Source organism: Staurois parvus, unplaced genomic scaffold (assembly GCF_062004578.1).
Source record: "Staurois parvus isolate SC_StPar_1 unplaced genomic scaffold, SC_StPar_1.0 ptg000347l, whole genome shotgun sequence".
Taxonomy (NCBI): Eukaryota; Metazoa; Chordata; class Amphibia; order Anura; family Ranidae; genus Staurois; species Staurois parvus.
In genome coordinates, this window is record NW_028318143.1 from 11,145,249 (window position 1) to 11,157,394 (window position 12,146).

The 12,146-nt window shown below is 46.0% G+C and overlaps 1 protein-coding gene across 4 annotated transcripts in view; it reads right to left on the reverse strand.

Annotated features, from left to right (window-relative positions):
* Positions 1-12,146, reverse strand: part of LOC149456841 (cytosolic carboxypeptidase 6-like) — a 2,243,892-nt gene that overhangs the window by 732,841 nt on the left and 1,498,905 nt on the right. For 2 of the 4 annotated variants that reach the window (XM_089684446.1, XM_089684449.1), the window contains one exon: positions 9,165-11,103. The exons of the other annotated variants lie outside the window; for them this stretch is intronic. In XM_089684446.1, the coding sequence (XP_089540572.1) occupies positions 10,946-11,103 (158 nt within the window). In that variant the 3' untranslated portion in view covers positions 9,165-10,945. Of the gene's footprint in view, positions 1-9,164; positions 11,104-12,146 lie in introns of those variants that run through there. 4 annotated transcript variants of the gene reach the window in all.

Consider the following 12,146-nt stretch of genomic DNA (forward strand, 5'->3'; position numbering starts at 1 on the left):
GATCACATAATGAGGAGTGGAGGAGCTGAACATTAGCAATGACAATACAGACATGCTAATTATCTCCTTGAAATTATATATATATATATATATATATATATATATATATATATATATAGTGCTGTTTCCCCATGTTTTGACTAAGATCCCCCCATGGATGACTGCTCTTTTCATTTGTACCTTAAAGTGGTAGTACACTCAATTTTTAATTTTTACCTACAGGTAAGCTTATAATAAAGCTTACCTATAGGTAAATGGATATCTCCTAAACATGTACGGAGGCATGTGCTCTGAAGGAACGGAAAACCCATGCCATGGCTGTGACTCTCGCGCTCATGCACGGGAGTGACGTCATCGCGGCTCGGCCAATCAAGCGGCTGCAGCCCGGGAAACTGGAAGGAAGACCGGGTGAAGATGAAGGCTTCTGTAGCTGTGACAGCACGCCACTGGAGGGCTTTGTTTCAAGGTAAGTCTTTCATAATGTGCTAGTATGCAATACATACTAGCACATTAGGCCTTTACCTTGCAGGGGGAAGTTGTATTTTTATTTTTAAACATTACTACCACTTTAATGGAGGTAGTTCTGTAGAATGGAGCAAGCAGTCAACTAGTTTGGAAGTCAAAACAATAAAATCAATTGTAAGGTCATAACTTTTCAAGTGCTTATGACTGTGAAAGCCACCAAAAACACTCTCATGGACAAGGCCCCCTTGTCTGTGCAATGTGGATGCTGGAAAAGATCAGACTTCACAGTACTACAACAAGGTGGCCAAGGTGCCAGGAAGAATCAGCCTTGTTAATACTACAACATGCTGAATGCTGGAAAGGATTAGTCTCTATAGTACTATTATGAGTTGTTGGGGAGGATCCTTCTCCACAGAACTACTACAAGTTGGAAGCCGAAAAAGATATGTCTTCATACAAAACAAATCACCAAAAGGATCCTTCTCCACGGTGCTACTTCAAGGTGGAAGCCATGGTAGGAATCCTCTCTACAGAACTACTACAAGGTAGATGCCTGGAAGGATACATCTCAATAACACCACTATGAGGCAGATTTCAAGAAGGATCCATCTCCATAGTACTATTACAAAGTAGATAGATGTCTTAGTACTACTACAAAGTAAATGCCGTAAAGGATATGTCACCATCCTCCTAGAAGGTAGAATAAGGAAAGGATCTGTCTCTATTGGGCCTCACGCACACAGGATGTTATAAAAACGGCAGTACCATTAGTTGTATAACGCCGCATTAAAAACACAAGTTTTGATGCTGTGACAGAGGGAAGGCAGGACAGAACACACAGAGTAGATGGCAAATGCACAAAGCTTTATTGAGACAAACAGATGACAGTCATTCAATAAAGGAACTGGTAGGGAGGGTGAATCTTCCAGTAAAGGGTAGCGAAGAGGGGCCAACCCACTTATAGTCCAACACGGAGAGCCAAGGGAGAGTCTCTGCAGCAATTGTAATCCGACAAAAGAGGGGTTGGGCGGTCAGTTCAGCAACAGTTCAGGTAACACAGGGAGAAAACATGTACTCACGGATCCGACAGGGTGCCTGGTCTCCCAGGGGTAGAAGCAGAACACAGGTACCTGCGGAGTCCGGATCATGCGGGTGGTCTCTGGCACTGGCAGGCGATCTTTGGCAATCTCTCCCCTATGCTGGGGTCTCTGGCAATCCCTCCCCTGAATTGGGGTCTCTGGTGCTGGCAGGTAATCTCTGGCAATCTCTCCCCTATGCTGGGCTTGCAGAGTCTAGCCACGAAGGTCCCGCCGCAGCTGGGCTCCTTCGGTTGCTGCACAGCAGAAAGATGACCGGAGCGCCCGGCATCAGCTTCTTAAATTGATGCGGGACGCTTCCTGGTCGTCTATGCAACCGGGGCTGGACCGGCGTGCCTCGTTGCCCGGCAACAAGGCACGCGCCTCTCGTGAGCGCGGCCTTTGTCCAGGGACATCAGCAAGCGCGGGAACCTTGCGTGCCCGAGCTGCGGTTGTCAGGGCTGAGGTGGCGTCAGCTAGACGCCGGAGCCCGGGCCATCCCTGAGGGAGGTTCATACCCAGCCGCAGAGAGGTGTGAACCTCGCCACCTTCTCCTCTCCGGCCAGATAGAACAGAGGTGGTGGAAGTCGCAGCTCTCATCCCATGGCGGCAGGATGAGAGGTGGAGGGGGGAACACTAGACCCCAGGGATGAATCAAGCTGGTGACAGGGACATTCTGAGGGGCAGGATGACACCGGACCCCCCGGGGACATAAGAGGGGCCGGTGTCAGCATTTATGAAAGGCAATTTGGGAGGTGTGTGGCGAGCAGGCAGCAAGCTGGCCGGGAGGGAGGGGGGCCACAGTAATTGAATTAGGCCATTTGGCCGAGTGACACAGGAGACATACAGAGCGAGACGCTGAGGGACATGTGATACGGGGGATTAATAATAGGATAAATAATTGGCAGGGCCCCTATACCGTGACAGACGCGTTTTTGCATTAGGACTTTGTCTTGTTATTTATTTTTAGCAATAAATTATTACAATATTGATTTTAAAAAAGCTTGAGGCTAAAAAACACACTTAAATGCCGAATAGCCACATTCCGACGCATTTTTATCGTTGAAAAACTCCTCTTCAAATGTGGTAGTTTTGTTTTTTTTTTCCAGCCTAAAAACGCCCCTGCCAAAAAACGCTGATAAAAGCCTATGTGTGCACGGACACATAGGATAACATGCTGGGGAGTTTACTGGCTGTACAAAAAAAATGTAGACGCCCAAAACAGCCGCTGTAAAAATACCTAGTGTGTAGGAGGCCTTACACAGTGCATCCAGAAAGTATTCACAGTGCCTAACTTTTGCCACATTTTATTATGTTACAGCCTTTTTCCAAAATGGATTAAATTCATTTTTTTGCTCAACATTCTCAACAAACAATACCCCAAAATGACAATGTGAAAGAAGTTTGTTTTGAAATCTGCAATTTATTAAAAATAAAAAACAAATGAAAACCACATGTACATAAGTATTCACAGCCTTTGCTCAAAACATTGTTGAAGCACCTTTAGTACCAATTACAAGTCGTTTTTCATCAAGGATGTCTCTGTACATTGCTGCATTCAGCTTTCCTTCGATCCTGACTAGTCTCCCAGTTTCTGCCGCTGAAAAACATCCCCACAGCATGATGCTGCCACCGCCATGCTTCACTGTAGGGATGGTATTGGCCAGGTGGTGAGCGGTGCCTGGTTTTCCCCGGACATGACGCTTGGCATTCAGGTCAAAGAGTTCAATCTTTGTTTCATAAGATCAGAGAGTTTTGTTTCTCATGGTCTGAGAGTCAGGTGCCTTTTGGCAAACTCCAGGAGGGCTGCCATTTGCTTTTTACTGAGGAGTGGCTTCTGTCTGCCCATTCTACCATACAGGCTTGATTGGTGGAGTGTTGCAGAAATGGTTGTTCTTCTGAAAGGTTCTCCTCTCTCCATAGAGAAACGCTGGAGCTCTTTCAGAGTGACCATCGGGTGCTTGGTTAGCTCCCTGGCTAAGGCCCTTCTCCCTCAATTGCTCATTTTGGCTGGGCGGGCCCACTCTAGGAAGATTCCTTGTCAGGGATCACGGCAGCACGCGGGTCTGCGCATGCACAGAACGCCAATGCGCTTTAACTGGTGGGCGCTAGGACCTAGGCAGCCACGGCAACGGCCGGGCATGCGTACTCGCAATCGCGGATACGCGCCTGGCACCAATGACATTGCAGGGCGCACTATTTAAACCAGCCCTGCACAGACTCACATTGCCGTATGGTTTTATTATCTGTTCCTGCTCGTTTTGCCTGCTGATTGACCTTGTTGCCGACCCTGCTTAATCCTGAACCCCTGGCTCAATTGACTACTCTCCTGCATACCCGATTATCTGAGCTCCTGTTGCTGAACCTGGCGTGTGACCCGACTACTCTGTCTGCTGCTCTGTACCGTTCCGTCTCCGCTGTTACCGACCCGGCCCATCTGACTACGCTACACTACCCTGCCATCCATCCATCTTGCACAGATCTGGTCACTGCTGCCCAGGTATATCCGCCTCTTCACATCAGGCTCTCTCCCAGTACATACCTCTGGCAGTTCCCTCTATCACAGGCAGGTGCACTCAGGAGCCGCGACCTGGTCACAGTCTGCTCCAAGTCCATCCCCACCATCAGGGGCCCTGGTGAATAAGCAGACTGGGACTAAGACCCCGCGCCCTGGGGAATTCTGTCCTGTGGGTTGCTAGAGATACCGCCAGGCGGTACATGACAGAACCATACGGCCATGACTGAGCCTGGAAGAGGACCATCCCCACTGGATGATATATGCCAACATCTGGCGGCGCTCACCCAAGCCGTTCAAACGCTACAGGAGGGTCTGGTTTAGGGACCTCTTCAGGGTCCTCAAACATGCGCGAGAGAGCATCAGGCTTTGTGTTCTTGCATCCAGGTCTATAAGTTATATGGAACACAAATCTGGAGAAGAATAGTGCCCATCTGGCTTGACATGGTCTCAGGCGCTTAGCCGTCCTCAAGTATTCTAAATTCTTGCGGTCCGTGAAAATTAAGATCAGATGCGTAGCCCCCTCTAGCAGGTACCTCCACTCCTCTAGTGCTGTCTTGATTGCTAAGAGCTCTCAATCTCCAATGTCGTAGTTCCTCTCTGCTAACGTGAGTTTTCTAGAAAAGAAGGTTACTGGGTGCATGAGTTCTTTGATACCTTCTCTGGGACAAGACTGCCCCTACTGCATTCTCAGATGCATCCACCTCCAATATATAGGGTAAGGAGGAATCTGGGTGGCTTAGAACAGGGGCTGTGGTAAAAAATCCCTTCAGGGCTTCAAATGCTGCCTGTGCTTCAGGTGTCCACCGGAAGTGAACCCCGTGCTTGGTGAGCTGGGTAATGGGGGACACGAGACCCGAAAAGTTCCTAATGAACTTCCTATAGACGTTGGCGAAGCCAATGAAGTAGGCTGTGGTAGGCCGGGGGAATGACTTGGGTTAGTTCTGTGTCCACGTCCATACATAGGAGGGACTGTGGAATTGAGGAAGCCTTGGAATAGCAATGCTCCTGGCAGTAGGGAGATCGGAACTGAATTGACCCAGTTTTCCAATCAATCTGGGGATCATGTGCATGCAACCAGGGAACCCCCAGAATAATTGGAAATAGAGGGGATGCAATGGCATCCAGGCAAAGGAATTCCCGATGGTGGCCAGCCACCATAGTGCAGATAGGTGGGGTCTCCCGGTCTACCAACCCCGATTTAATGTGTGACCCATTGGCCAGGAAGATATTCAACCCACATTCCCTTGTCTATAGGGGGATCTGTTGTCGAGTTGCAAAGTCTATATCTATGAAGCAACTACAAGCTCCGGAATCAACGATTGCCGTCGCTGAAACGGGCCTTCCGGGAAGTTGGAAAGAAATAGGCATGGCTAAGTAGTTTGAATTATTGGGACAGGTGGGAGACACAGCAGAAAAAACAGAGGCACACTTACTCAGTTTTGCTGGGCAGGAACGTAATACATGACCTGCTTCCCTGCAGTAGAGACAGAGATTGTTAACCCGACGTCTCTGGCGTTCCTCAAACGTTAATGACGGTCGCGTCAATCCTAATTGCATGGGTTCTGGTATGACGTCAGTTTCCGAGTCCCGATTTCCAACAGGAGAAGACTGGACTGGAACAAGAGGTAGTACCCATGTTGGTCTCTGACCCTGGCTGGAGCTCTCTAGTCGACGTTCCCGCAATCTGCGGTCAATCTGGATGGCCAGAGTTATAAGGTTTTCTAGGGTATCGGGTAGGCCCACTCTGGCTAGCTCATCCTTGAGTGACTCGAATAAGCCAATGCGGAATTGGTGACGTAGGGCTGCATCGTTCCATTGGGTGTCCCCCATCCAGCGTCTGAACTCAGAAGCGTATTCCTCCGCTGCTCGGCGACCCTGTCTGAGTGCATACAGGGCCATTTTGGCTGATGCTGCCCGCTGCAGGTCGTCGTATAATACTGCCATCACATTAAAAAATGCTGTTACGGACTCCAGATGCGGATTGCGGGTCTCCATTAGTCGGTGGGCCCAACCCTGGGATTCTGGGATGTAGATGCTGGTGAAGCTAGCGTCTGGATTATGTCTACTGGAAATTGTCTTGCCCTCCAATCCGAACTACAGTCCAGATTACAGACTGCATCTGTAGGAATGTCAAACCCACCCGGGGCTTCCTTGCAGAACAAGGAAGGACTATTTTGGAAAGAGGGACAGATTGTGGTACCCGAGGAGGTCCGTACCTTGGTCCTGGGCTATGCCATGATCATCCATTGGCAGGTCATTTTGGAGCATGTAAAACTTTAGAATTACTACAGCACACGTTCTGGTGGCCGAGCATGGTCAAAGATTGCGAATTGCATGTGAAAACTTGCGCCATTTGTCAGAGGAACAAACCCACCAGAAACAAGGCCTGGAGCTTACTACGACCTTTACCCATACCTGACAGGCCATGGAGAATGATCTCCATAGACTTTGTAGTGGAGCTCCCACCTTCTCAAGATCACATGGCAATCTTTGTGATTGTGGATCGCCTGTCAAAGATGGCCCATTTTTTACCATTAAGAAACACGCCCTCGGCTCTTGAGACGGCACAAATCTTTGTGAAGGAAGTTGTAAGACTCCATGGGATTCCGGAAGATATTGTCTCAGACTGGGGGGTCCAGTTCACCTCGAAGTTCTGGAAAGCTCTATGTGAAGTCTTAGGAATCAAACTTTCTTTCTCATCCGCATACCATCCACAGACAAATGGACAGACCAAAAGGACGAACCAGACGTTGGAAGAGTATCTCAGATGATATACCTCGTTTCTCCAGGATGGTTGGCTGACGCTCTTGCCTTTAGCCGAATTCGCCTACAATAACGCAAGTCATTCTGCTACCAGACAATCCCCATTTTTTGCGAATTACGGGTTCCATCCCACGTTTCTGCCTGACCTGATTCCAAAAAGTTTGGTTCCCGCTACACAAGACATTCTGAATTTTTTTTTCGTTCAACAACAAGGTGTTACAAGAAGCAATTGCGTAGGCCCAGGAGGATAATAAAAGGGCTTTTGACAGACAGAAGAAGATGCAAACTAATCCTGCAACCAGGGGACCAGGTCTGGTTAGCTATGACTAATCTAAAGATGTCATGCCCATCGAGGAAATTGGGACCAACGTTTATGGGTCCTTTCCGGGTGAAACGGAAAATTAATTAAGTGGCTTATGAGCGTACACATCCTTTAGGATACACCCGGTGTTTCACGTGTCGTTGGTAAAGCCGGCAACACCGGATCCCTTTCCAGACCCCCGGAGGCCGTGACCATTGACGAAGAGGAGGAATTTGAAGTAGAGGCAATCTTGGATTGTAGGAAGAGAAGAGGCCAGACGCAATTCCTTATTAAATGGAAGGGTTATGGTCCAGAGGAGAATTCATGGGAACCAGCCCAAAACGTTCAAGCCTCTAGACTAGTCCAAGAATTTTTCCGCAACCACCCACAGAGGAGAGATCAGTTGGGCATCCTCTGCTAACCTTCTCCTGCTCTGATCCCTGGCTCGCTTGACTACTCTTCTGCATACCCGATTATCTGACCTGCTGTTGCTGAACCTGGCGTGTGTTCCGACTACTCTCTGTCTGCTGCTCTGTACCTTTCCGTCTCTGCTGTTACCGACCCGGCCCGTCTGACTACACTACCCTGCCATCCATCCTGCATGGATCCGGTCACTGCTGCCCAGGTATATCCGCCTCTTCACATCAGGCTCTCTCCCAGTACATACCTCTGGCGGTTCCCTCTATCACAGGCGGGTGCACTCAGGGGCCACGACCTGGTCACAGTCTGCTCCAAGTCCATCCCCACCATCAGGGGCCCTGGTGAATAAGCAGACTGGGACTTAGACCGCGCGTCCTGGGGAATTCTGTCCTGTGGGTTGCTAGAGATACCGCCAGGCGGTACATGACATTCCTGGTGGTTCCAAACTTCTTCCATTTATGGATGATGGAGGCCACTGTGCTCATTGGGACCTTCAATGCTGCAGAAATTTTTCTGTACCCTTCCCCAGATCTGTGCCTTGATACAATCCTGTCTCTGAGGTCTACGGACAATTCCTTGGACTTCATGGCTTGATTTGTGCTTTGACATGCACTGTTTACTGTGGGACCTTATATAGACTGGTTTATGCCTTTCCTAATCATGTCCAATCAACTGAATGTCCCGCAGGTGGACTCCAGTCAAGTTGTGGAAACATCTCAAGGATGATCAGTGCTGGGAACAGGATGCACCAGAGCTCAATTTTGAGTGTCATGGCAAAGGCTGTGAATACTTATGTATATGTTTTTTTTTGTTTTTAATTTTTAATAAATTGCAAAGATTTCAAAACAAACTTCTTTCACATTGTTATTATGGGGTATTGTTTGTAGAATGTTGAGAAAAAAAAATTAATTTAATCAATTTTGGAATAAGGCTGTAACATAACAAAATGTGGCGCTGTGAATACTTTATGAATATACTGTACTACTAAAATATGGATGCCGGAAAGGATCAATCTCCATAGTACTACTACAAGGTACAAGCTGAAAAGGTTCCATTACCTAGCATTACTACATTTGCAAAATAGACGAAAGATCGCATTTGTCTCCATAGTCCTGCTACACAGAGAAGCCCAGAGAGCAGACTTTAAAGAAAAAATATTTGACTCTCTTAAAGCTCCATTCAAACCTTTATGCTTTAAAATTGCACATTGTTCTTTGTTTTCCCTAGTTCTTAGTGCATGTATCCTGTGAATTTTTAATAAAAATGTATTTGCAGTTACTTTAGACATCTTCTACAACATTTAAAGCCTTCTGTATTTATTACAAAATCGGCATCAAATACAGTAATAAATTTGCTGCTCCTTTAAAACTTTTATTTCCCAAGTGCAACAGCAAAGGTAAAAATACCCTGTGGCAGCACCTTGATAAAGCTGGACTGCAACAATCGCACACAAGCAGCATCCGGGTTCTTCAGCAGTCTAACACCCCCTGCTTCAATCAACAGTGCTCCAGCATTCATTTCATATGAACATATCCAGGCGCTGCATGTAGACATCACCCATCACAACCATAAATAACATTTTGAAACCAGCAAAATGATGAATCACGCAAAAGGGGAAAAGAAGGGTATATAAATATAATTCATGACATAAAGAACATACAGCAAAGCATTATAGGCAGAATATTTTACAAAGGTGAGCTTGTACTTCAGAGCTGACCTGTCACAGGCCTGGGCAACCATACGATGAAAACATGTATTGGCATATTTACCTTCAGTGTAAACTAAATGTTAAAAGCATCAGTAGATCAAGAGATAGAAGCACCTAAAATGCTGGAAAAAGCTGAACTTTGGCTCCCAGTCTTTTACTGGTCCGTGAGACACTCATCATGTTAAAAGGTGGAAAGGGGTGAAACCAAGGTCAACTTCTAATATATATGTATGAGGAATGACAATTTTATTCCCAGAATGCCGGCGGTGAAGCACTGTGGTGGTGAGTCACAAAGTCATTTACACTCGAGCGTGTTCTAACATGTTCTTACTTCCACTCACCTGGGTTGCAGACCAATTAACTCAATCTTTACAGAGTAGTACAAGAGATAACACGTGTGTGCTTTGAGCTGTTGGCGGAAAATGAGTGACAGGAATCTGGAGCAGCAGTTTAACATCAAATTTTGCATGAAAATTGGCAAAAGTGAGTGAAACTTTAGCTTCGTTACACCAGCTTATGGTGAACATTCCATGAAAAAAAATCAAGTGTTTTTGAATGGTGTAAGTAGTTTAACTTGGGGTGGAAAGATATCCACAATGGCCCAAGAAGTGGGCAGCCAATTATGCAAAGGATGGATGCAAATGTAAATAAATTAAATAATTGCAGGAATCTGTTTGAAGCAAAGACTGGAACTCTGGCTTAACAAGTGGATTCTCCACCACAACAATGCTCCTGCACATGATGCGTTGTTTGGTCAATTTGTGGAATGGATTTCTGGGCCAAGAACTCACAACCACCTTACTCCCCTGACTTAGCACTCTGACTTTTGGTTGTGTCCAAAATGTAAAAATGCCTTAAAAGGACACAGATTTGATGACTTTCCAGACATCCAGTGCGCCGTGACAAAGATACTGCGCAGCGTTCAGGAAAACAAATTCCAGAAATGTTTCCGGCAGTGGCAAAGTTGTCTAGAAAAGTGCATCGCTTCACAAGGGGCCCACTTTGAAGAAAACAACAGCCACTAGTATATAGATAAGCAAATATTTTTTTTCCCCACGGTGCATTTCGGGAATTACATTTTCACACCTCATATTCAGTATGTCTGCCTGAAACTACAGATGCCATTTTCAATAAAAGTAACCTTTGTTTGGACCTTTTTTTTTTGGCAAGTTTGAATTACCCAGGTTAGTGACAGATTTACTTTACGCAGACTGACAGGACATCATCCTTCCACTTCTAGCAAGAAATGTCCAACTATAAACACAGACACAACATAATTACCTTTTTACAAAAGATCGAGTGGCAAGACAGGGAGGCTTTAAAAAACGCTTACTAAAAAGAGCTTAGCAGTATTGACATATTGCTATGTAACATGTCCACCAGTTTTGTACTTGTTACACAAATCAGAAGTGCATTGAATTTGGCAAAAACAAAGCTGTACAAGACGACGTTCCAACTGCTGGGATCAAACACAATTCAGCTTCTTCAGTCCTGCTGATGTATAAACGAGTAGTCTCAGATGTCTGGCCTTATCCAGAAATGTTCAAGCAGACACAACTGCATATTTTGGTTCTCGCTTGGAAATTAAGACGTCAAGAAAGACGGCAGCTGTTAGTCATCCAAAAAAACGGCGCAAAAAAAAAAAAATTAAAAACAATAAAGTAAACACCCAGACATAAGAAAGCATTACAGGTTTATTGCACACTGTACTTTGCTTCTCTTCGCTCTTCATTCTTACAAGACTTGTTAATGTCCATGATCTTCTCACAAATATATTTGTTGACTTTGGAGAGCCGTTGTGCAATTTCATTCTCGTCCATTGTCTCTTGTGCTATTCTGTCATACACACATTCTATGGAAGAAAAAACAAAACAAAACAGAAGATGGGAAATTAAAGGCTGGTCACTAGGAGCAGTTAGCTTAGAGAAGCAGATAATATGATGGAAGAACAGAAAGGAACTTGCTTTGTTTCATGTTTCCAGTGCAGCATGGGAGAACAAATTGTTACTCAGACATTGTTTTATACATTATTATGCATAGATAAAAGGGAAAGGAAGCTTCTGCCTTCAATGTAAATGTTATTCCAGAGATATTTTCATTTACCAATGTTCTGGGGAGTCAGTCTGTTCCTTGGGAAAAATGCAGCATTCTAAAGTCAAGCTTTTGGTCAAGGATCCTGATGCCTGGTGGCGAGCCAATGAGTCAAGTTCCCCAGGAATGTCACAGCATCAAATATCTAAGGCCTCGTGTACACTGCAGCTGCTAAACTGATGTTTAGGAGCAGTTGGGCATTTTTTCTGAAGCTCCTGAACTCTCCTCTATAATATCCTATGCGTCCATATAAACATAGTTGTTTAGAGGAGTTTACAAGCAGCTCAGTTTACATGCTTTTCTCTGAAAGCGCAAAAACTGCGTTCAGTTTGCGTTCAAGAGTTTAACGGCATTTAACCACTTCCCGTCCGTCCCATGTATATAAACGGCCGGACGGTGGCAGTGCAGGAGCGGGTGGCCGTTTATAAACAGCCTCCCCGCTCCCTGCCTGTGCGTGCTCCTTGGGAGCATGCAGCACCGCGATCTAGTGCTCGCTGTGTCCTCCGGACACAGTGGAACACCGATCGTTGTACTAGACCTCTATGAGAGGTCCCAATCATGTGATCACTGATTGGCCAATCAGTGATCACATGAAGAGTAGTAAGCAAGATGTCACTTCTGCCATCATTGCTTACTACGTGTGAAATCTGTGAATGATCACAGAGGTCACATGGTACAAGGCTATTCACAACAGCCTTGTACCATGTGACAAGCTGTGACCAATCACAGCTCACTCAGTAATTCTCAATAGCTGCAAGAATGCAGCCAGACAGAAGGAGAAATGATTCCTTTTACAGCCTTTAT